This window comes from Hyposmocoma kahamanoa, unplaced genomic scaffold, assembly GCF_003589595.1.
Source record: "Hyposmocoma kahamanoa isolate Upper Pololo Valley unplaced genomic scaffold, ASM358959v1 76, whole genome shotgun sequence".
Lineage (NCBI taxonomy): Eukaryota > Metazoa > Arthropoda > Insecta > Lepidoptera > Cosmopterigidae > Hyposmocoma > Hyposmocoma kahamanoa.
Genome location: NW_020653900.1, coordinates 1,411,468 through 1,438,313, shown reverse-complemented (window position 1 = coordinate 1,438,313; position 26,846 = coordinate 1,411,468). Strand labels below are relative to the sequence as shown.

General features: G+C 36.4%; 1 protein-coding gene across 1 annotated transcript; it reads left to right on the top strand.

The window, feature by feature from the left end:
* The first annotated feature begins 2,702 nt into the window (after window positions 1-2,702).
* On the top strand, window positions 2,703-26,058 carry LOC113232585 (histone-lysine N-methyltransferase NSD3-like). Its single transcript, XM_026467353.1, has 13 exons — window positions 2,703-2,992; window positions 3,124-4,199; window positions 5,341-5,483; window positions 5,691-7,404; window positions 7,528-10,030; window positions 12,040-12,252; window positions 12,417-12,565; window positions 14,821-14,916; window positions 20,202-20,397; window positions 21,415-21,563; window positions 21,827-21,983; window positions 23,815-23,914; window positions 25,933-26,058. Exons 2-13 carry the CDS (start codon window positions 3,317-3,319, stop codon window positions 26,056-26,058), a joined length of 6,429 nt encoding a protein of 2,142 aa, XP_026323138.1. The 5' UTR covers window positions 2,703-2,992; window positions 3,124-3,316.
* Window positions 26,059-26,846: the final 788 nt, after the last annotated feature.

Below are 26,846 nucleotides of genomic sequence, written 5' to 3'. Positions count from 1 at the left end.
ATTTGTTAAATTCAAATGGTGGCACTTCATATGGATATTTAATTTTGTCTATTTGATATATTTTTGGCAAACAATCACCGTTCTTCAGTGTTTCGTAAAAATAAAAGCTTTTTGAGGGTGCATGTTTTAGGTTTTAACGATTGTTTTAAAATATTTACGTCTTGTTACAAAATTCAACTTTGGTTTTTTAAGCCTTAGGAGGTTGAACCACACATACAGTATATTATGTGAAGCGGGTGCTCGCCCGCGTGTGGTTCATACATGAACAAACAGCCGCTTCACACACTGAGCGACGAAATTAATAGGAACATATACCAGCGGTGGAGCCCGACAGTGCGGCCATAGAAGTCCGGGAATATTCCACTACTGCCGCATTGTTTCGCAGTGCCGCTTCGCTGTACGCCACCGGCTCCGGTTTATTGTCTTTCACTTTCGTTGATAAAGACATATTGAAGATTTAAGTCTGTAATAATAAATCGTAAATCTTCTGACTAAAGAACAAAAACACGTCGTGAGCAAGACGAATGTTTCTGACAGTGGCATATGATTTTTTTTTTTTTTAATTTATTGCTGGCCATGGAAACAAAGTCCTTCAGCCGAAAACATAAACGTTTAATTATATTTCTGTAAATATGGCCACCACAAAGAGGATAGGCAATTTGAGGCGGCGTGATTGGATTGACTCGGGATTCCTTAGAACGGGCCGATACGGGTATTTTATAGTTCGAGATTCGTATAATTTCGCGTTTTAATCTTCGATTAAGGCACAATAGCACTATCCTATTCCACTTTAAACTAGATTTCACAAAATAATTGAAAGTCAAAATAAAAACGACACTTTTCCCTCCAAAAGGCCCAGAGCGAATCCTGGCATATGATAATGTCACTGTCGGACAATTTTTTTTGGCACTGCTTTTTCCATTGGAAAACGCAAAGGGCACTAATGCGCCATACAGCCAAACACTGTGTTAAGTCGTTTATAAATGCTATATAAGCATGAACGTTCAACAGCAGTACGTGTAATTTACATAGGGGTTATTTGTAGAATAATCACAGGTACTATTGGTTAATTTTCCGTAAAATTTCAAATAGTGGAAATTTTTTCGAAAAAATTCCCAAAAAATTGGAACAATATAATTGGAATGCTCACATTATGTTCTACGTTTAGAAATATCTGGAAGTTTTACTTAGAGTGAATTTTATAATAAACTGGTATATTTACAAGCCGCTTAGTAGAAAAACGGGATCTAAAATGCTTTCACAACAGCGAAAATACCTTCAACAACCATTAGAGGATGGAAAAAAATAGTCTAAGCAACGACCACACCACCACCACCTTGATGTTTGTTGGTTCCTTTTTTTCGTTCAGTAACTCAACTTTTGGCACTAGTCAACGTGAAAGTGGAATAATATTTATTTTTCCGAATAATTGGCTTTGATAAAAATTGAATTATTTCTATGACGTTAATAATCTAGTGTTGCAAGGTTGTTAGTATTTTAAAAATAACTCTGTATAACTTAGACTATGGTTATATTGCAAGAACATGTTGGATTAAAAAAAAAATAAATAAATACAAAATAAATTAGATAGGTAAGAAAAAAGTTAAACATTGAAATCATTGAAACCCATTTTGTAGTGGGCCAACATTATTGAACATTTTCGTCGATTTTGGTCGACAGCAATAATCATTAGCCGACAGCCAGATAATGAATAATGACATTAATCTATCTTAGGATCATTGCATTAACCAAACACTTAACTGCCTCAGTGGCCGAATGGTTACCACGCCGAACTGTCACGCAGAGGAACCAGGTTCGATTCCCGGGCCGGGAGAAATATTTGTATGGCTTAAATTTATTTCTCACTTGAGTTTGGGTGTAATTTTTGTTTGCATAAGTGTGTGTCTATGGCACCCGCGACTCAGGGTTTCCCTAGTGCGGAGCTATGTTGAGTGTGTGCGTTATTATTAAAAAAAACAAGGGATGTAATGATGGTTATTAACCATTAACTTGTTTTAAATGTGGGTACGATACATTGCCATTATATACGGCATAGGTGATCTACTACTTGCCATATGTGAGTGGTTTTCTTGTCATGATTCAAGGACTCCCAGTGTTAAAATATATTAGTCTGATATATCGAGGATAAAACCATCGATGGTCAATTATTATGATGTCCCAATGGTCTTGTTTGGTAATGAAGGTGGCGCTTTATATATTGTGTTGAATTTGACAGATCTTTGGCAGAACTTTAGTTTTGGAAAAATTACTTTGACTTTATTATTCAGTTCAAAATTATTTTTTAATTTTTGAACTTACCTAAATAATTTTTTTAAACTAATTTTTATTACCCTAGTTTAGAAACCTTTCTTCCGAAAAAAACGTTGCGTTCAAAAATGACATTGTCGATAAAACAGTCCGAGATAACATGCCATTGAACTTTCGTTGTGTGAATGTGCTTTTGTGTGCGTGTTTTATAATAAAAATCGTCTCTTTCTCACTCACACATCAATGTGTGTTCCATGTTGGTTTTCGCGGCACCAAGCGTCGTTGAACTTAATTTTGTTTTGAATTTCACTAAATATGTGAAAATACTATGTTTTTAATGGTTTCATGAAGAGTTTGGTTATGATAACGTCTGAATAAACTTAATTATTCCCAACTGTGCATGTGTTCTAATAACTTCCGAGACGATGAAAATATAATGGCGTGTGTGTGACTATGTACCTGGGTTCTTTCTCGTAATAAAATAGGACATATCACGACGAATATTCTGTCGCTGGGGCATTTGTTTATTATTTCTGTTACTAAATCACAAGTGCTTCATCGAAGTGGTGTTAAAATACTTATAAACGATTTATGTGCTGTGTATTAAAGAAAACCAAGTTTTCGAATTTGTGTGGTAGATTGAGAAGCAAAAAGAATGCCTGCCTTGCGAGCTCCCCGAGTGTAAATTATGCTTATTGAGACAGTGAATCGGCACAATACATTGGTGAGTTGTTACATATATTTTTTATTAATTAAACGCATTATTCGCTGTTGTTTCAAATGAGTTTTTGACTAAAAATTGTATAACCTAAATGTGCTTTGGGCTTGAACTTCATTTGAATTCTTTTGTTTCAGATTTGATTCGTATGGGCTGAATGACGACCGTGTTCTATTTATAGCACTTTGGGGTCACATATCTCATTTTATTATCCCGAAAATCGCATGATGTTGTTGTAAACATTATATTAAACGTCGATGTATGGCGCGATCTTCTTACAGTTACGTCAGCGACTTAAATGAACATTAAATCGGTTTGTTTCGCGTGAAGATGGAGGAGTCTGACGACGCCATGAGTTCAGATGATCTGAAGAATATTTTTGGAACGGTTACTGGGAAGGTAAAACCTAAGAAACGTTCCTTAGTTGAACGTGAACTGGAAACCAGTCTCACTGAACACTTCACATCTCCTATAAGTTACGGTGGTGCATTTAGTAAGAGTCGATATGGTCGGGCCCGTAGGTTCAAGACAGATACTAATTACTATGATACAGAAAAGGCCGTGACTGAGGTATTAAAGTCTCCAAATATGGAAAAGACTCCCAGCAAGTCCCATCCTCCAGCGTATAAAATGCATGCTTCCAACTCCCCTGTTACGGAATCAACTAAAAGAATATCTGTTGAAGGTAATTTAGAAAATCAAATTGAAAACATTTATAATACGAATATAGCACTCAGCCGCTTTGGTTCAGAAGAGAAAAAAAATTCGCCATCTCCAGCCAAGAAATTTCCTAAGGTATATATAAGAAAAGATTTGATACAAACAAAAGAGAAAGAGGAAACCGTTACACTTATTAAAAATTTATTTTCACCAGTAAAAAATTCATATAAACAATCAAATTCACATTTAAGTAATATTTTGGAGAGGTCATCTGAAAAATATAATCTGAATGGGAGCGTTGCTGCAAAACAGAATGGGTACTATGACAATGCATCTGTGGTAAAAATGCTAGATTTTGATGATAATAAGAGAAAGAAGAAAGAAAACAAGGAATTAAGCAGACCGGTACTATCAAAGAGTGAACAATTTGAATTGGAAGCAAAATGCTTGTTCCAAGTTGGAGACTTGGCCTGGGCTCGAATGGGGACTTACCCATTTTGGCCATGTATTGTCACAAGAGAACCTTTGAGTGACATGTTTGTGAGAAAAAAGTGTGAGTATAAACAAACGTTTAACGTAAACATTTTTATGAAAAATTTGAAATTTATTTCTATTTTCTTTTTTGTTTAAGAAATTTCATATATATATAAAAATTAAAATTTATTATGAGATATATATGGTTGCAAGAATCCCCTGAGCTTATTTTAATTAATGTTATACGTGACTGGCAACCAAGATTTGACGCCTTTGTACCTTCTTAGCTAGAATACGTAGAAGCAATTGGAGCTAAGCCTTTGTGGCTGGCGGTGATCACAATAGACCAAATGCTGATGACAGATCAAGGGCTGTAGAGGTGTTCATAAATCACCTTCTAGGTTGTAATAATAACTGTGCTATCTTATAAACCACAAAAAAGAAAACTAATAAATTCACAGAAAATAATGACTTTATTAAGAAACAACATGCTGCTGCTATTTATTTGAAAAACTTATTAAGTATTAAATGTTGTGTTTCCATTGACTTACAAATAAATGGACGACGGGTCTACAAGTCAACCTATTTAAACGTAGTGACATGTAAAGGAATATGAAAAAGCTAAAACGTTGAATTTAAATTGTAATGTCATCGCAGTACTGTCTAATTTTGCTTGCTTCGCTGTCAGTCGAACAAACGAAGACTAAAGCGTGAATGACGCTCTGTATACGATTTTAACGCCCTATAAGTTCGGACACTTTTTAGCGCGGACCCGACGTCCATATAATTGTAAGTCAATGTTTGTTTCTTCATCCTTTCAAATGCAGAATGTTTTATTGTAATTATTAGACATTTTGAGAAGAAAGACCAGGTTATGTAACACAGTATATTAACTAGCACACTATTTTCACCTTAATGTAATTTAAAGCACATATTTTTTGTTTTATTATCAATGTTATCAATAAATTATGGTTTGTCTCAATATTTGCTCTCTGGAATATTAGGTTTTTTTTAATAAATAAATTTTAAATAAATTTTTATAATTAAAATTTTAACTTAAATATAGCTTACAAATAACTTTAACCAAAATAGTTCCACTATGACGAAAAATTGTTCAAGTCTACACATATACATGTAGAATCAGAATCACATGCATATAATATGTTTAGAATCAAGAGATAAAATTAATGAATATTAACAATCTTTTAACTATATTTCAGTATTTGGGCGCATGGAGCGAGATGTAGTACACGTGACTTTCTTTGGAGATAATGGTCGACGCAGCTGGATCGTCCATAGCATGTTACGTCCATTTTTGGGACTACAAGAATTTGAGATCACAAGGGACCAGTTTACCCCAAAGGTACAACGATAAAAAAAAAAAAAAAATGTAGATGAAATTTGATTAACTGAAACTACCTTGCACTTCACTATTGCACCTTTTCCTAATAATAACATTTATGATCAGCTGTGGAACATGTGTTGTTACAGTATAATTCAAAGTTGTAAAGAATATATTTATGGAAAGTATATAATTATTTTTCAAACAAGGTGGTTATTTGCTTTACAGGCAAAGAAGAAGGATCCTAGGCTCTATGCAGCTTTCTTTATATCAGATAAGAAGCAGGCTTTATGGAGTATGTCGGTTCATGAAGCGGAATCATTAATGCGTGAACCAAAACGACTAAGAATCGATATCTTTTACGATATGTTAGAAAAATCGAAGACGAAAGTTACTCCAAAGAGCCAGAAAAGTGGAAAAATAACTAGAACGGACAGTGATGTGTCTTTGAGTGAGAGCTTACTTGATACATTATTTTCTGAGGGTGACAGAAAGAATGATGACTTAGATAGATCACGAAATAAGTCCTTAGATGTTTCCGAAGTTGTTACAGCGTGTTTAGACAATATGGCAGCTAAAACTGGTATTACGAAAATTCAAAGACAATCTCATATGGATAGGTGGCTGCAAAAAGCAAAATCAAAGACACCTGAAAAAAATCAATTGAAAGTAACCGTGACTGTTGAAAGAATAGAGAAAGATAAAGATAAATCCAAAGGAAAGGAAAAGGATACTAAAACCAGTGAGTCTAAAAGGAAAAAGAAGTTTTTGTCGAAAGAAAGTACTTGTAACCCAAGTCCATATAGTTTTAGGAAGTCTGTTAGAGAATCTCAAAATTTACTATCTCATCAAAATGAACATGATTACAGTAAATACTCAGAATGCGAGGATGACATATCCCTGAAAGCCATTAATGTAGACGCAATTCAAAGCCCAATTGAACCAGTTCCAAACATTTCTGTCATTGATAAAGTTGAAAGCTTAAACGAAAATGTCAATAAAATTATAGGCAAAGACATCACTGAACGAGAAACGGAAGTGGTAAATAAAGACCAAACTCTTACATCTGAAGTTGAAACCATATCTGATACAGACGAAAATCCATCCAGAGAAGACGAAAACTTAAATGAAGCAATTATTACCGAAAGTAAAGATCAAAACAGGCTTAATAACAAAAAAGTTACAACTGATGAAATAATAAATAGCAATTTAGTTGAATCTGACCAACCTATTAACAAAGATGATGTTAACGTTATGGAAATTGCAGAAATAAATGATAATTTGCCTGCACGATCTGAACAATTTGTTAACAGAGAAACAATCAGGACTGAGGTTACAGAAGACTTAGAATTTTTAGAGCGAGACTTTGAAACTACTATCAAAGGTGACTCTTCAGTAAAACACCTAGAAAATGATTCAGACTCTAAAAAAAGCGACAAAGAAAATACCCAAATCTCAACAAGTCGCTTAGAAACAGCACTACTTAAAGAGACTTTGTTGTCTGACATATCTTCTGAAGACATGGATGTGGACAAAACTATCCATGAAAATGTAGTTGACGGTGAAACCAATGAATACGAACATTTAGACATGTTGTATGATAATTTAGAAAACAGCAATGATGTAATTAAGAAAAGTTGTGTAAAAGTAAAAAATCAGGAAATTGTTCATAAATCAAATGAAGCAACTAGTGTGAATGTGAATGAAGGCGATCAAAATTACACTTGTGCTGTTTCTGATTCAGTGAATGACCTAATTCCCAAGACCAATGATAAGGATTTCGTAACCCAAGTAATAGAAAAAAATGAAGTATACTCAAAAACAATTAACGAACACACTATTTCAACAATTAGTTCTAAAGATTTGCCACAAGAACGCACAAAAACTAAGACTGCAAATAGTATGGCTGAAATCATATCACTTGACGAAGACTCGATAGATTGTGAAAGCTCAAATGTTTGCATTATTACTGATGTCAAAGAGGAAATGACATTTTTAACAGATGTAAACAAACAAATTCATTTAACACCTGTAAAAAAAACAACCAAAGATGAAATGTCAACAGATGATGATATCACAGATTGTGAGAGCATTATCACTTACTGTAGTGACACCAATATAAATACGAAAAATGGAACTGTAGAACTTGATAAAGTGGAAGAACAAAATAATCTTTGTGACTTTGATGTAAAGACGGTAAAAGATTGCATTGCAGGTTGTGATGTTAAAAACGCAGTTGTTACAGACAATGGAACCGTATCTATTGAGAAAACCATCTTACATGAAGGTCTTACTAGTGACAGTCATGGGCAGGTCCAAGTAGAAAGTACAGTGAAAAATAATAACGTAAACTGCGTACCATTCGATGTAGAAAATAGTGGTAAAGGTGTTAAAGAAGGCACAGAAATCGAAGAAAATTCTTATGACGATGATTATTCGGACGATGAGGACGATATTGAACAGCCAGCATATTCCCCACATTATCCTCAGTCTGAAGAAAAAGTTAATCTAATAACAGAAAGCCTTGAAATTGTTTCGCAAAAAAATTTGGACAGAGAAACCGTTTTGCTGAATCCAACAAAAATTGACACATCCACAAATCAAATACTACCGCATATAGCAAACGTTACATCTACAAGTACGCAAGCAGTTAAAAAAGTTAAAGATTTCAATGAAATGAAGACTGAACTTGGATCAGATAATGATTCTATGAGTTCTGAATTAGATAATGTAGCTCTAAGTGAATTAAGAAGGGCATTTAAAAACAAAACTTTACAGAATGGTAGCACGAAGCTTTCCAAAGGAGCTATGGGTTCAAAAGCTTCTCATTCTGATACAGAACTCTTTCCTAAACGCGAATTACGGTCAAGAATATCAAAGTCTCCTACAAGTTCTATCAAGGAAAATGGATTTCATAGCAGCAAAGACACTAGTCCTGAACGAGTAGCGAAACAGGAGTGTGATACCATATCCATTATTTCTATTAACTCTGAAGATAGCAACACTTCAGTAAGTAAACGTAAAGTAGGTAAAGAAAGACAGGCTAGTGCCGATAATATGCAGAATCCAGAATTCTTGAAATATTTGGAGCTAAGACAAGACAGTTTGATAGATGAACATCCTGAATTAACTTATGAAGAGCTAGTTGCATATTTGTACAAGACATGGCAGTATGAAGACAGCAAAAAATCTGATCTAATGAAAACTGAAGACATGGAATCATCACATTTGGTTAAAGGTGTTATTGTTAATCAGGAATTAAGTCAACCGAAGAAGAAAAAGATGATGAAGCAAAGGAAGATAGTTGACATTGTCAAAGTCATGGGCAACGAGGATTTCAAGCCCAGAGAAAGACGAAAGATGATCGAACCATTGTATAAAGAAGATTTTTCAGATTTAGAAGATGAAATAGAGATGTTTGAGATTTTCAAACCTAAGAACAAAATAAAAGTGGAAAATCTGAAAAGTGAACCGTCTAAAGCGGCTACTGAAAATGTACCAAAAGCTATAGAAAAAACTGAAGACAATAAGGAGACAACTGCAGAAATTAAACGTGATGTATTAATTGATGATATCAAGGACGAATATTACGATGAAGAAGAAGCTTATTTCGAACAATTAACTAAACCAAAGCCTAATGTATTCAAAGGTATGGTTCGAGAAAAGGTGTGCGAAATCTGTGAAAATACTAGCAATCTTATCAAGTGTAAGGGTTGTCAGGGTATGTTTCACATTGACTGTGTTAACAAAAAGTCAGAGGATGAAGATATTCCCATGCAATCCACAAGAGGTAGAAAGAAAAATAAGAAAAAAAGGGGTAGGAAACCTAAAGTATCAATTGATTCTAATGGAGTTGACTCTGGCAGTCAAAGCGACGAGAAATCTCATGACTATAATATTTCAGAGGAGCTCAATGCGTCTGTTGAAAACGTCAAAGCACCTATACTTGAACCTTTAGTCGTAGATGCAGATAACTTGGAAGCTCAATTGGAAGCTAAAATGAAAGAACTTGTTGATTCGGCCAATATTGAATATGAGTCTTATTCAAGCGACGATGGAATAGATTGGGATAAAGCTGTTGCTGGCCAATGTGAAATAGTCGAGATAAAAGTTAAATCTAAACCAGTGAATCTTGAAGTTGACTATTCAGATTTTAAGTGCAAAAATTGTTTAGACCATGAGGTGCCCATTTGTTTAGTATGCAAATCAGCTGTTTCGCCCAAAGATAAAAGTGTCAGAAGACAGAAGTGTCAAGTAGCACATTGTCAGAAATACTATCATATTTCTTGTTTAGATCAGTGGCCTCAGACCCAGTTTAATTCAGGTGAACCTTCAAGGAGTAATAAGAAGATAAATGAGCACTTTGAAGCTTTGACATGTCCAAGACACGTCTGCCATACTTGTGTTTGTGATGACCCCAGAGGTTGCAAGACGCGGTTCAGCAGTGACAAGCTTGCCAGATGCGTGCGATGTCCAGCAACTTATCATTCATTTACTAAATGCCTTCCAGCTGGTACGAAAATTCTGACGGCGTCACATATTATCTGTCCAAGACATTATGAACATAGGTGAGAATTTTACTTTTTTTAATATTATCTAACAGGCACGTCATGAACATCGCAAGTGGAGATAGGTACATTGATAAATAGATAAACATAATATATGAATAGATATAGATGGAGATAAAAAATATACACGTTTTGTCATAGCAGTGAAATGACGCTGACTCAGCATATGTTTGTTCCTTAATGCGCTGGTTTCTAGACAGGCTAAAGTTGAAGTAAGGTGAAATGATGAGTAAATTCATTGAAGTAATACACAACAAAAATGTGAATGTCCGATATCTGTCCAAAACAATTACTGTCAAATAGTAATCCATGATGCGAATGAAGCTTCATACTTGAGATTGACTTTGATTTATTACTTATTTGACTGTAATTATTTTGGATAGATATCGGATGGTGAACGGGAGTAGACAACCCGTTTGGAAGATAAGTGTCATATTGATTAGTACATATGGAATTTTTTGTGGAGTGCAATTTTGTTATTTAGTTATAAAGTATTTAGCAGCAGTAGAACTCCTCCAAAGTTCGTCCAGAGACGTCATCGAGTATATAACCAGAAATAGAGACGAAATGTCCTTTAATTTGTTTGAAAACTATTCAGCCAAATCATTCCAGTGACAACTGCGTTCCGATTGGCCAGCCCAAATTGGAAACAATTGACGGGTGTCGTCAATTGTTTTACTTCAAATCGACCACTAACTTGATCTTATTAGAGGTATTACCTTTATTACAATAAATACACAATGGAATATACGGAGACGTACACACAGGTCAGTTATTAGCGCTGTACTACTTCAGTTTTCTAATTTGTGGTTTCAGTGCAAACGAGAATTGATATTTAAAAGCCCTTATTTTGTCTCTATTTCTGGTTATACACTCAATGAGGTAAGTACTGCCACTTTACCTATTTCTGCCGCCAAGCAGTAATGTTAGTATTACTGCGTTCCGGTTTTGACGGGTAAGGGTGCTGGTGAAATTACAGGCACATGAGACTCAGGGTGACGGGCGCGGTGACAGTGCTCCTCAGATCTTTGCGATTTAAAGCCCTGAGTGGCACTGCAACTGATATGGACAGACGTGTTGTTTACCATCAGGCGCACGACTTGTTCGTCCCGTCACTTGATATTGTAAAAAAAAGTTAGGGGGTGATTCTAACCATACATTATGAAAATTATTTTCAACAATTTCAAGAACAACCGGTATTTATGTATAATGATTAGTGTTGCAATGAATAGTATTTCGCCTTCAGGCCGAATACCGAATATTCGGCCCGGAGCGAGGCCGAATAGCCGAATATTCGGCCAAACTATTCGGCCTGATTAATGATCTTACAAAAATCGCAGGCGCGCAAACCGCATTATATCAAAGATAGCTATACTTACATATATATAAGTTAATTTACATTAAACCAGTAATGATGCATGATTTTCTAAAAAGAAACAAAAAAGGAAATTTTATTTTCAAGTTTATAATTCAAATTTATGACATCTTAATGAAGAAAGTAATTGTTTAATAATTAATATTCGGTTAATCTTAACTTCTTTGCTTCCCACGAGACAGGCGTAGCCTAGTGTGGGGATCATAGTTCAAATATGTGTTTGTTAATTGTAAGTTACGGTAAATAAATTTATTATTATTATTATTGTTATTTCTGTTAACAATGTCAAGTAAAAAAAGAAACTCTAGTCATACCAAAAAAAGAAGAAAAAGAAGTATATAAATAAAATTTTTTTGTTTTATTTAATCATGATTTCACGACAAAATTACATAATAAGTAGGTAGTATTCATTTGATTTGTTACCTTTTTTTGATCTCATAGAAGTTAGTATTTGTGATCATTTACTGTATTTTATTATTTCTTCCTCCCGTTTTTAGGTATTCGGCCGTATAACAAAAAGTAGGCCGAATAAGCCGAATACCGAATAGTAACCGAATATTCGTTGCAACTCTAATAATGATTCTATTGATGTATGAAAACGGTAAAAATACTAAAAGAAATACTTCCTTTCCAGACCCGGCAAGGTTCCCTGCCATGTAAATACCGGATGGTGCTTCATATGCGCTCTTGGGGGTACATTGATTTGTTGCGAATATTGTCCCACATCTTTCCATGCTGATTGTCTGAACATTGAGCCCCCAGAAGGCGGATATATGTGTGAGGACTGTGAGACTGGACGGTTGCCTCTTTATGGAGAAATGGTGTGGGTCAAATTAGGACATTATCGGTAAGTTTTGGTTTATCTTAGTAGATGATATACAGTGTACTCATTTGTGAGGCAGATTTCCTTGACATGAATTATGAAGAAACTCCTGGGGTCGCTTATAAATGATCGATTGGATTATTGATTTTATAAACAACTTCATTACCTTATTGCTGTTTGTTTTACAGATGGTGGCCAGGAATTATTCTGCATCCGTCTGAGATCCCGGACAACATAATGGCTGTAAAGCATTCCCATGGAGAATTCGTCGTACGATTCTTCGGACAATATGACCACTATTGGGTGAATAGAGGCCGCGTGTTTCCTTTTCAAGAAGGTAAGTGACATTTTTTACGGATTCCTTCCTACCCCATCGAGTATATAACCAGAAATAGAGACGAAATGTCATTTAATTTCTTTGGAAAGTATTCTGCCAATTATTACAATAAATACACAATGTTTTTGGGCTATACGAAGACGTACACACACGTCAGTTCTTGGTGCTGTACTATTTCAGCTTTCTAATTTGTGATTTTAGCGCAAACGGGAGTTCATATTTTAAAAGTGATATAAAGCCCATTTGGCAGATGAGTTGCCAGGGATGGATGGCCCTACGTCTCTATTTCTGGTTATATATTCGATGTTTTACCGCCTTGTCTTGTCTTTTGCGCGAGTTTACTTCAGTTAACTGTTACGGCTATTCATCGAGTATATAACCAGAAATAGAGACGAAATAAAGGCCATATATTCCTGTTAACACATTAGCGATACAGCTCTTATAAATATCAACTCTCGTTTGCACTGAAATATAGACAGGCCAACTACCTGTATGTGCGTCTCCTTATATTCCAAGAAATATTCTGTTTTTATTGTAATAAAGATATCTCTAACAATGCCGTGTTGTTCTTTTCCGTGGTGTGGGAAAAACAGCAAAACATTTAATTACAAAACAAACGGAATCACATTTCATCGGTAATTAAATATTAAATATGTAATTTTTCAATTTACGTCCATTATAGCATAGCTCAAGTTAAACTGGTCGATTTGTAGTGAAACAATTGACAACACCCATCAATTGTTTCAAATCATTTATGCGTCTTGCTTCCACCTAATGCAACTCCCATTACGTCATCTCATTCTATTCATTGGGCAGGCGTTGCTAGTGTTGCACTGAAAAAATCATATTATGTATCGATATTTGCTAGTATAATTTATTACTGTATAATGATTTATTTATACAATCGGTAAAGTAAAAAAAATCTACGTCAGACGTCGTCGTAGTTAAGTATGGACGCATGAGTATAATGTATCGATTTTATAAGTATGTCAGATTATGCACAAGAAACACTAACTATTACGTGTTAGATTGTCGTTCGTTTTTATTGCTCAGGAAAATTGTTTTTGTTTGAGAGTATATTTATATATTTAACTTCTTATGGCTGTGTGGTGTTGGCCTATTATAATACCACCCCATATCTCAACTAACATACTGCGATCACCTATTCAACTTGCAAGTGTGGTGGTTGTGCCAAGTCCCCGAGGAGTCCAGACTGTTTATGGGTTTTGGGGAGACCCATGGACAGTTAGTGTTGTGTACTGTCAGTGGTTTTGTTTAAAATACGCGGATACCGAAAAAACTTAGTACTTTTGTATTGTTTTTGAACATTTCCATAAGCGATAGGTTTTGCGATTTAAAGCTCTGAGTGGCAGTGCCACTGTTATGCCCTATAGACTGTATATGACATTTCGAATACAGTATGGTATTCATTCACATGAGCGTGTGTTAAAGATAGGTAGTAGTAGTAGTGGGGTGCATGAAAGGAGACTCCCCGCACGACATGCCCTTCCTCTCCTGCACATTTGGCACAACCAGGGCAACAATAGGCAAATTTTGGTAAAACCTTTCACCATAATACATTACAGTCATTTCAGTGTATTCCATGGAAGATATATATAATTCTCTTCTGTTGTGTTAAAAGTCGCACTTAGTGTAGTGATTCTTAAGTAGTTTTGGTAGCAGTAGAGCTCCTTGTGAAGGTGTTCGTCCAGGGTAGTACTGCCACCTTACCTATTTCTGCCGCCAAGCAGTAAGGTCAGCATTAGTGTGTTCCGGTTTTAAAGGGTAAGCGTGCTGGTGGAATTACAAGCACATGGGACTTATGAACTTATGTCTCAGGGTGTCGGGAGCAGTGGCAGTGCCCCTCAAATATTTGCAAATTAAAGCTCTGAGTGGCACTGCAGCAGTTATGGACAGGCGTGTAGCTTTCCATCAGGCGCACAATTGTTCGTCCCGTCACTACATATTATAAAAAAAAAAGCTTAACTTCGTTCGCGGTGTGGCCTGCGCTTAATGATTACAATAGATAGAATACGCAAAAAAAATCCAGATTCAAAGTAGATTTGTTGTAGCCACAGTGAACAATGACACTGCCCCTTTTTACAGGAGGAGGCAGGACGTATCATATTTTGCATGCGGTATATTTAAAGCAACCTGAAACCCCTAACGGCAGCCAATGACTTTTTAACCTTGAAATCCAAATAATACAGGTCGTAGTCTCTTTTATTACCACTTTTATTGTACACTCTTTTCAGGTGACTCCGGCAGAATATCCAGCCAGAAATCTAAGATCGACGAAGCTTTTACCAAAGCAATGGAGCATGCGCAAAGAGCCTTCGAGATACTGAAAAGTACGTACTTAACCTTGCAACTCTTGTCGGTGTACTCAAAGTATATAGCAACCGTACCTAAAGATGTGACATTTAAGTTTTATTTATTTAGGAAATGAAACTATTTTTCCGGATTTAAATCGCGTATATTGTTTTTTCAAACAAACCGTCGTTTCGGGGCCTTTACAGGTCCCATGGTCACGGTTGACTGAGGTGGTGGGTACAGTCTTCAACCAGTTATGTCTAATATTGACGCAAACCACCCTATTTTTTCACTATAGTTACAATAGTATATAATTAAATACCTTATTTTTAGTTTTACAAAGAAAACATTCCAATTTACGCTACATTAAGTTTTACAAATTATTTTATTGAATGAATTTTTATTAAATTCAATTTATTATTAATTAATAATAGAAATTAGAATAAACTAAAACATATTAATTAGTACTGCAGTCTTATGTCTGTTTGGGATTTTTCATCAGAGGAAATACTGGATCCCAAACTGGTGGTACGGAGAAACCATCGTCTCTGTTGAAATTAGGATGTTTTTTAATTTCAATGGCCTCTCGCAGCATCCTGGGTAGATAACGGACTTCTTTTGCAAGGACCTGGGGTTTGTCAAACTTCATTGAATGTGTAGGTTTATCCATGACTTGCTCGCAGACTGCAGACTTGTTTACGCGACGGTGTTTTTTTATTTATTAAGGATTGCGAACAAAGTTAACAACTTAAAGTACACAATACAATAAATAATTATTAATTAACACGCAGTTGCAACTTCAATTACAGGCAACCACTGCATTATTAAAATTTACAAAAGCAACCTCTACCAATTGAATGAAATTAAAATTAACAATAATAATTATAATTTAAGTCCAATAAATGAATTAATTAAACTTAAGCTAAAACTACAACACTATTCTTTCCTTAAATTTATATAATGTACTCGTATCACCAATTAACATAACAAAGTTTCGTCTTCACCGGACACTTGATTATATAAACTAGACAGGCGGGGGACTGGTGAATGTTTTCCTACATTCGTTCTACAGAAACGAACATGAAATAAGGGTCGCGGTTGGCGAAGCGAACGTGGGGGTACTAACAAACTAAATTTATTAAGATGTTACAACCGCTCTAATTTAAGAACTGCATAAAAAAAAAGAAAACGACAAAGAAGACGCCTCTTACGCCTTTAACATCGGCAGTGATATTAAAATTAGTCAGTTATTTTTTTGTGAAATTACTCCGCTAGTTTGTTGTATTATTATTTTTTATTTAGACATTTATTTCAAGCCACATGACCCATATAATATATACCTTAAGGACTAACATACATACATTATATTATGACAATAAAATAAACTAAGCAACTAATCTACACGTATTGCATTTGTCGGTGACGTGTGGCGCAATCTGGTGTCAGGTAACCGATTATTGACACAAAGATTGAACACTTCTTCCTGTCCTTATCCCACGCTAGATGGGGTGGGCACAACATGCATTCTTCCATTCTCCTCTATCAGCTGTCAGTTTTATACTCACACCCTTCTTGTCCATGTGATCTTTCAGACAATCCATCCATCTTTTCTTTGACCTTCCTTTCCCCTTATATCCCTCCACATTCATAGCTAACAATCTTCTCGTCACATGCCATTCTTCTCTCAGCATCACATGTCCATACCACGTTAACGTATTACTCCTCGTCTTTTCCGTCACTGCAGCCACTTTCAAACTTCCCATGATGTACAGGGTCAAGAGCACGTCAAGTTTGACACTTAAGACTTAAATCCAAATAACAAAGAACGGTACCAAATACAAAGTTTGACGTGCTCTTGACTGTACTCATTCCTTATCTTATCCTGTCTCGTCACTCCACACATCCTGTCTCAACATTCGCATTTCCGCTACATGCACAGTTCGTTCATCCTCTCTTTTCATCGCCCAACATTCTGATTCATATAGTACAGATACAAAGATTAAACACTAATAAAAATTTCTTCGATCCGGCTGGATCCGAACCAGCGCCTTCAGCATGCCGTGTCTGACGCTCTCCCCACTGAGCTAAACTGAAACGAACCTGTCAAATAATTTATTTCTCTCGTGAGTTTGGGTATAATTTGTAGTTGTCTATGTGTGTGCCATGCACCCGCGACACAGTGCGGGGCTAGGAGTATGTGCGTTAAAAATTCACGTAGTTCATTCATGCATCTACTTCTAAGGGTGGTAGATTAGGGGATGAAACCGGTTTATTGAATTTCACCAACTCTCAATAAAACTAGGCAAATAAATGTATCGAACACTGCGAAAGCGGGTAAGTAACTTTTTGAGGCCAATTTTTTTTAAAAGATATAATTATTATGTTCAATACATATCTTTATACATAACTGCCTAACAATGTATTCTTACAAAAGCTTTTACTGACCTTTTCAAGGCGAGAGTGAATAGGCATTATTTAGGTGTGCATGCTCCATCGTCGACCTCATCGTCACTTTCCATCAGGTGAGATGGAGGTCAAATGCGCACCTATATTTTATAAAAAAAAAAAAAAAAAAAAAAAACTGATAATTAGTAGTAATGCAGGTAAGGTAGGCGCAAACGGCACGCAAAGACATCGTTTAAGAGGGAGCAGAGGAAAAATTCCTAATCTTCGATTTGATTTTAGAGGGGTATATCCACTTTAAAGTTAAAAATAAAATATTGTATGAGTAACTACACGATATATTCAAGCATAGACATTAATCAGAATCATACTCGTAAAACAATAAAGTTTCCTCGATAGATAAAAATCACGAAATGACCTCTAATTTTCACATTTTTTCGATTTATCCTCGAAATGCTACAGGTTATTAGGACAAAAATTAAATAATTAATTATATTTATGCACGATCGACAACTGTCACTACGGATTACGGATTTAATCCGTTTAGTTTTAGAGTTATTCCGCTAAAACGAATTTGGTAGTTTTAATGCGCAAAATTCAACATCTGTCGCATGTCACGCGAACTTCAGGCATATATTTGTTTCACAAATTTGGGCGGAGCCAACGTCAAAACTTTTTTGGCATGCTCCCTCTTAATGGATTATGTTTATAGGAGGAAAACGCTGTTTTGTAAGCAAGTTTTAGTTTCTTTTTTTTAAATAAGGAAACCTTTAGGACAACCTTTTTCGAGATTGCTCGTAATTTGTTAAGTTTTTATGGTCGGACTACATTCTCAGACAAATTTGTAATTAACTTCCATTGACTTACAAATAAATGGACGACGGGTCTAATACAAAAACCACGAAAAAAGTGTCCCAAGTCAACCTATTTAAACGTAGTGACATGTAAAGGAATATGAAAAAGCTAAAACGTTGAATTTAAATTGTAATGTCATCGCAGTACTGTTTAATTTTGCTTGCTTCGCTGTCAGTCGAACAAACGAAGACTAAAGCGTAAATGACGCTCTGTATACGATTTTAACGCCCTATAAGTTCGGACACTTTTTAGCGCGGACCCGACGTCCATATAATTGTAAGTCAATGTTAACTTCGCTAAATAGATCATCGGGGGCCTAAACGTGCGCTAGGATCCACCTAGACACGGAGAAAAGCGTTACATTTCTATCACACTGACTATCGTTCCAGTTACAAAATAATCACAGTGACATATCACCGTGCTTTTGTGATACCTGTCACTTACATCACGATATATTTTGTTATGCGAGGCTACAAAGTTGTTGTTTGACGCGAGTACTTGTATTGAAACTTGAGCAAACGAAGGAAGCTAAGATGGAATAATAATAACGTACACACTCAACATAGCCCCGCATTAGGAAAACCCTGTGTCACAAATTACACCCAAACTCAGTAGAGAAATAAATGTCGACCATACAAATATTTTTCCCAGCCCGGGAATCGGACCTGGGACCTCTGCGTGGCAGTCCGGCATGGTAACCGTTTGGTCACAGAGGCAGAATAGATTCCTGAGCATAGCGAGTGTTTCAAGACACGAGACGCAAAACAACTTTGCTGCCGAGCGAAACACGCAACTTTTCACACAAAATAGTAGATGAAAGAAAAATTCTTAGATCAAAGATTTTTTAGTTTAAGTTTTTAACGACTTTTTTGCCGCAGCGTCTGTCTGTGATAAATCTGAAAGTTTATGAAAGTTTTTCTCTACTCGGCCTTTACTTACTTTTTCCTAATGTTCGATCTTTGTATTACGTTTGTATTATAGTACATTTCACATAGGATACTGTGACATTTGACATTTTTACGTCGCATGCGTACTGTTTCTAAATCTCTCAACCAGATTACGAAAAGAAATAGTATATTTGTTATACCAAAAACAAACAATATTAATAGCAGTTGTCATTTTAACTACGTCTCATTACAGTACTAAAAAACCGACCTCGAAAAGTTCTTGGAATTACATTTATTTGCCAAGTTTTATTGAAATCGGTTAGCGGAAAATGCGAACACGATTCATCCCCTAGTTTGTCACCCTTACAGGTGGAATATTTTCTTCAAATTTAAATGGGACCAGTACTGAGGTACCCTCTTTCCAACAAAAAAGAATTATCAAAATCGGTTCACAAATTTGAGTTATCACGTAACATACATACAAAAGAAAACATACAATCGAATTGAAAACCTCCTCCTTTTTTGAAGTCGGTTAAAAATTACAGTATATTAAGTAGGTAGAGAGTACTTGATGTGTAAAACGGAATATTTATATGGATAAATAGAGATTTACACCATTCGATAAATCGAATCGGTTACTGTGTACCTCGCGGCAATTACGTGTGCAAATTGTACTACAATGACCTTGTATGTGGGTCGTTTTCTTTTGTTTTGAGTTTTGCATGATCTTCTTGGAGTTATTGTTAATTTCGTTCCATTACTGTGATTTTATGTTTTGTTGTCTTTTTGTTTGGTAATTGTTGATTTTTTTATTTGTTGTGTACTTAATAACACAATAATTGAATCCATTTTGTTATGTTTATTATTTGTTCTCTTCGTTTTAAATTACCTCAATAAGATATTTAAATCCTTTTCACTATATCTCTAGAAACTTCAAATCTCTAACGTCCCTGTGCCCATGCTTTGTGAACTGAACTATAATAATATTATTCTTTTGGAATCAATTTTTGCAAAAATCTCTTTAATATTCCCTCTGAGTCACCGAATAAAATTGTCTGTGTATTGTCTAACACATCCACCATAACGTTTATAAAACTAAAAAACCCACACTGGCAGCATTGAGACCAATTAGTCTTACAAGCCATTCATTAAGAAAAAATTTTTTTTTTTATTTACAGACGTGGAAGCGAACGAAGAAGACCCGGACATAGCTTCATCGCTACTCCCTCCTCACTACGTTAAGTTGAAGGTGAACAAGCCGTGCGGGTCACTGTACGGCAAACGCATCGACGTCGAAGAGAGTTCATTGACGCAATGCGAATGCAATCCTGACGAAGAGGAGCCTTGTGGACCGTACTCCCATTGCTTGAACAGGTACCTACTGTATTGATTCAACCCAGTTACGTCCCACTGCCCCCATAATTGACAATAGAATTGAGTTTTGAAAGGCTCGCCCAGGAAGTTGTCGTCTGCATGACATACATGATGAGTTATTTAGTATCAAGTTTTTTTTAGTTTTATGGCCTTGAGTGTGTGCTATTTAGAGTTTTACTATATTTTTACTCATTATTCCAAGTTATTCTAATAATAATAACGCACACTCAATATAGTCCTGCACTAGGGAAACCCTGTGTCGCGGGTGCCACGGTATGTATATATATACATAGGCAACCACAAATTACACCCAAAGTCACGAGAGAAATAAATGTATTTAGCATCATAATCATCCACAGCCCCATTTCACCCTTTGCTGGCTATAGGCCTCCCGTAGTTTGTGCCATCCACAACGATTCTGTGCTAATCTCACCCATCTACTGCCCGCAACTTTGACAATGTCGTCCACCCATCTCTTTGGACATAGTTCTAAATGCAGTGTATATATGTGTGAATTTACAAAAAATTACGACATCGTATTCACTTGAATCGATCTTCATAAAAATCGAATCGCTATGTGCATCCCTACAATGAACAGGCGTGTAGAACCAAGTGCACTACTTCGTCCCGTCATTTAGAGCGCGTTCTCATTATGTCGTACCGTTTTTTTTATTGTTAGACGACGTTAGATTGCACGACCTCTGTCGTGCAATCTAACGTCGTCTAACAATAAAAAAAACGACTCTTCGTTTGAAGCTGCGATTATCCGTCGTCATAATTTTAACGTAACGTTTCATTTATCGTCAGACGACTGTCGTTCTAGCTCTTCCGTCACGACAGTCTGTCGTCGTAACGTCAAAAGTCGTGAACGACAGTTGTGACAACGACAATCGTGGTGTTCTATGTGTGAACAACTTCATTTAAATATTCAAGCTACGACATTTTAAACTGCACGACTATCTGTCGTCACGACATAATGGGAACGCGTCCTTAGTATCATCCAATGTCGTGTCCCAGGATGCTGCTGACGGAGTGCGGCCCGCTGTGCCGCGCGGGCGAACGGTGCTGCAACCGCGCCTTCGAGAAGCGCGTCTACCCCAAACTCACACCGTACCGCACGCCGCACCGCGGCTGGGGACTCAAGACGCTCGAAGATATCAAAGCGGGTCAGTATTCCTACACCAGCCCCCGTAGCATGGCTACGCACGATAGTCGCGACGCGCGCGATGAAATTGAAATAAGCGCGCGCTATTGGGTATTTAAATTAGATCTGATTGAGACAGCCAATACCGCGCGCTTATTTCAATTTTTTCGCGCCTGTCGCGACTATCTTGCTTAGCCATGCTACGGGGGCTGTGGCACTTAACTTGCCCTTTAGTTTTTAACCGACTTAAATATACTTACGCCTCTTTACATTATTCGTTACCAGGTCAATTCGTGATCGAGTACGTAGGCGAGTTGATTGACGAAGAGGAGTTCAAGCGGCGCATGCGCAGGAAGCACGAGTTTCGCGACGAGAACTTCTACTTCCTTACGTTAGATAAGGAAAGGATGATTGACGCCGGGCCTAAGGGCAATCTAGCTAGGTAAACCTGAGTACGAATATCAAAGCGATGTTTTAGAGAAAAAAAATGGGAGTATAAGCATAGTATAATTAGACCAAGTAGTCCAACTCCCACCTGTTCACACGGTTTTCATATTATTAAATAATTATTAATTATAACCTTACTTATTTCTGCCGCCAAGCAGTAATGTCAGCATTACTGTTTTCCGGTGTTGAAGGGTAAGAGTGCTGATGAAATTACAGGCACATGGGACTTGTCAACTTATGTCTCACGGTGACAGTCGCAGTGGCAGTGCCCCTCAGATCTTTGCGATTTGAAGCTCTGAGTAACGCTGTTTACCATCAGGCGCACGTCTTGTTCGTCCCGTCACTTGATATTATAAAAAAAGTTGTGACTACAAGTTGTAAACATAATTAGAAAAAAAGAATGGTTATTAGAGTATTTTCGTACTATATTAAAATAACCTATGTCAAATGCAGTATTTACGTATTGATATTTTTATACTAAAGTCTGTCTTTTGTGAAGACGGAGTAAAATGACATTTGCAGGGTTGCCAATTTTTATAAAAATTTTTTTTGGCAACACTTTCGTGCTATGATCAGTTGTTTTTCTCCATGTTCAAAAAAGACAGACTATGGCGTCGCGCATTGGTGTCTCGATATGATTATGAAATAGAAATTAACAATTCTTAATTTGAGTCATTCTTGTTTAAACAGTCATAAACACGTCTACTATTAGATGTCATTTTTGAAACACCGAGCGAACACTTCAATTCTATAATGAATGTGTGCGTCCGTATTCGCTAAGATGTTCTTTTGTTAATGTTATTATATTTCATTTATCTATTTAAGACAACATAAAGAGAACAGGAATTAAAATATATAAAAATAATTGATACCAATTTTCTATTATAATATAAACTGAAATACATTTTTGGTATGTACTTAGGTTCTGACTCAAACTTACCAAAGTGTACTTTAGCGTTGTCAACTTTTAAACATTCTTTATCACGCAGATACTTTTTTTATATTTTAATGCGCTTCTCGTATCTGGGGATCTGCTCCCGTTCTACGTTCGATACATCCGTCCGAAACAGTTACTGTCAAAGAAGTAATATTCGACCAAATTAAAACACGCACGATGCGAATGAAGCTTCATATTAGACATTGTCTTTAGATTTGGTCGTTTATTACTTATTTGTCAGTAATTGTTTCGGAAAGAGAACGCCAGTAGACCCCCTGCACCAGATTGCAAGTAAATGGGTGTGTAGTGAACGTTAAGAGGTTTCGTGAAATAGTGGACGAACGTCTGTCTTCTGTCGTCTGAATAATTCTGTCGCCGTTAGTTGAATGAGCGCTAGTGACGAATACTCAGAACCGAGAAAATATTTTTTTGAAGAAACGCAATTAAAAATTTCTCTTGCGGTAACTACCGGTACAGCGGTAATACCTTCCACCAAGGGAAAAATAAAATTAGTGATAGATCGGCCATTTTTACTGATTACGGCAGTATAAGTAACAATTTTTTTGAAAAAATGTCACAGGCTCCCTTTCAACTAACAGCGGCAGTATTATTAAATATTACGCGTGAAATTCGCAGCGCTTTTTTACGCACACGCACTAGGGAATCCCTGTATCGCGGGTGCTATGGACACACACATAGACAACCACAAATTACACCCAAACTCATGAGAGAAATAAATATTGGCCATACAAATATTTCTCTCGGGAATCAAACCCGGGCCCTCTGCGTGGCAGTTCAGCATGTTAACGTTCGTCTACGGAAGCAGTTTCGTAAATTGTAATGCTGTGTAATTGTACGAAATAAATAAAAATTATGTTGTGGTTTTTAGGTTCATGAACCATTGCTGTGAGCCGAATTGCGAGACGCAAAAATGGACTGTTCTTGGTGACGTCAGAGTGGGGCTCTTCGCGCTTAAAGACATACCCGCGGTAAGAAAATTTACTTTGACCGACGGTTTTGAGTAATTAAATGATGGGCTCGGTCCACATCATTTATTGTAAAATAGGAACAGGTAAAGAACATGAATAGGAAGATAGGTAAAGGTAAAGGCCCAAAAGGGCCTGTATTTGTACAAATATCATGCTTTACAAGCAGTTACATGATTTTCAATGGTATAACAGTACCCCGATTCAGAACTCTTCGATATTTTAACCGAATCTTTCGATTGGATATCTTTCTTGAATCGAAGGGCGCTTTCCGAGCTATTCAGAAAATTCCAAGTTAAACGTTGGATTTAGATTCGGATACGATATCGTTATCCAGCAGCGTTTACGGAGTTATTCGGTGATGTAGATTATAAGAAAAATGCAAACCCTTAAAGGCCTAAAATATAGGAATGCATTAGTCTTGCATTAAATTAAATTAATAAATTTGAACAAAATCCAGACTTTATTTCAAATAATAAGAGACTTCCATATTACATTCTTGCTTCGTAAACAATAGGACGTTCGGTAACTTTCATTCGATAACTGTGTTCTGTATAACGTTTGTAGCCTTTGGCGGTCGAGAAGTTCGAGTAATCGTAAGGGTGTGACGTCATTTCGGTTCGATTTCGATTGCGACAGTTTGACCTTCGATTCGAGTGTTGTGAATAAAAATGAAAAGAGTTCGGTCGACAACTGAGTTATTGTAAGGTTCTGAATCGACCTCCTGGTCAGAATATGATATGAAGTCGAGCACGTCTGCTCGCTTCGAAAGTTTACTTCTTCTGATAGTCAATCATCTCTTGGTTCAAACAACGCAATGATGAAATAGTGTAAGAACTTAAAAACAGCGTATTTTATTACCTAGTTAATAATTAGGTATATTCACAACGCAATATTTATCGGTAATACAAATTGAAAATTCGAGAACCCTTGTCTAGCTCACGACGTTATGGCGTCTTATTATATTGTTATAATAAATCAGTATTATATATTACTCTGCACTAGATTAAATGACACAATAATTAAAGGAGTCTCAGACATAAACTTTTTAATTAGTTTCATTTTTCAAAAAACGAAAGAATTTCCTCTCTTTATCCCGTTTAGATGATTATAAACAGCACAATTCACGACCTTTATGAATAGTAACGTAAAGTGATGTTATATATTAACGTACAAATTACTTAATGAGTAAATGAAAACTATATTCAAATATCAAAGCCGACTTAGCGCGAAAACGGTTCGCCGACAGCCTTGTTGCCGTTCAGTCACTGTGACCATCAATGTACGGGGCGTGGTGCGGTATCTAAAGCTAGTGAGGGGCGGAGGCTGTCCGTTCACGTTACTCATTTGTTCTCTGCTTTCGATCAATGTAGTAAAATTACTGGTTTTTTTCCACATTTGGCGGGTTCGTTTCACGGTTCAGACAGGCGGTTATTTAAAAATTTTGAATGCATTTCGAAGTGTTTACCTTTTTTTGTTTTAAATATCGTATTTAAGAAAATACGGTATTTAAGGTCCTTTCCCTCCGTGTGGCATAGCCGTGAGACGCTCTGTATACGATCTTTTCTAAGTTGGTTCTGGCCTAGGTGTTCTGTGTAGTTTTTAATTTTGTTGCGCTTTTACTCACACTACGGGTAATTTTCTTAGTTGGAGACTAGGTTATTGTTGTGTGTAAATTACGTTATTTCGTAACTAACGTTTTTTTTATTAAAACCATACTGGTTGTGTACTACATCCTAAATTCTCTTCTTAGAGACCTGTGCTCAGTAGTGCGAGGCAATTAAGTGGATGATGACGGTAGCAAATTTTAAAAGCGATTTACAAACAGCAGCCCGTAGAGATTATTTTTTGAAAACATCGCGGTGAAACCTGGAAGTCCAAGTTATGAATTCCCCAACCCGCGATTGGGCCAGTGAAGCGGACCTATGGCCTGAACCCACTTCTTAGAGATCCGCGCCAGTAGCGGTACGTTAAATGGTTTAACGGTGAAAATAATGTCATACAATGTTATTAAATTGCAGAATAGCGAAGTGACGTTCAATTATAACCTGGAGTGCGCCGGCATCGAGAAGAAACGTTGCCTCTGCGGCGCCAAGAGATGCTCTGGTTACATTGGGGCTAAACCCAAACAGGTAATGTATGAATGAAATTAATGAAATATTTTTTATTTCACTTTAAAATTATGACAATGACAACGCAGTAATGTAAGTATCACAAAACCAATGTACAACAGGCGGCCGTATTGCTACTACTAATTTCTTCCAGGCAACTTTAGGATAGAAATTTAAGACTTGGAAAGGGGGGTGCAACCAAAGAATATCTTGTAATGAAAGCTTTTTAAATAAATACACTACTCATCTATAAAGTAAATATAATAATAAGGTTACTTATATACTTTTGTAGGACAATAAAATAAAGTATAAATAGTATAGATTCAGGGAGAGAATTCCATAGCCGGATAGCAGATACAGTAAACGAGCTGGAGTAGAAATCGGAGACATGAGATGATTAGTATGATATGATAGTAATATACTACTAAATAATTCTAAATGTAAAACAAGTTTAATTGAAATGGCTTGTAACTTGAGCACGTTCAGGGAGGTTCTGCCACCGTACTCGTGTAGGTCCGCCAAGCAGTAACCCGTGTTGGTGAAGTTACAGGCACATAAGACTTGTCAACTTTGTGTCTCGGAGTGACAGACGTAGTAGCAGTGCCTCTCAGATCTGTTATTCAAAGCTCTGAGTAACACAACACAACACAACTGTTATGGCCAGGCGTGTCGCTTACCACCAAGCGCACAACTTTTTTGTCCAGCCACTTTATACCAGAAAAAACTCTGCTCTTTACAGTCGTTTTTACATAGTCACAAATTAATTTTATCTACACGCGTATCATAAACACAACTATGATGTGTTCAAAAACCGCAAATCACGA

Excerpts from the sequence above, each read along its gene's own strand:
- LOC113232585 (XM_026467353.1), top strand. The coding sequence starts at position 3,317 with ATGGAGGAGTCTGACGACGCCATGAGTTCAGATGATCTGAAGAATATT. Across the intron at positions 21,984-23,814 it reads CCTAAGGGCAATCTAGCTAG|GTTCATGAACCATTGCTGTG; the intron begins GTAAACCTGAGT and ends TGTGGTTTTTAG. Across the intron at positions 23,915-25,932 it reads CGCTTAAAGACATACCCGCG|AATAGCGAAGTGACGTTCAA; the intron begins GTAAGAAAATTT and ends ATTAAATTGCAG.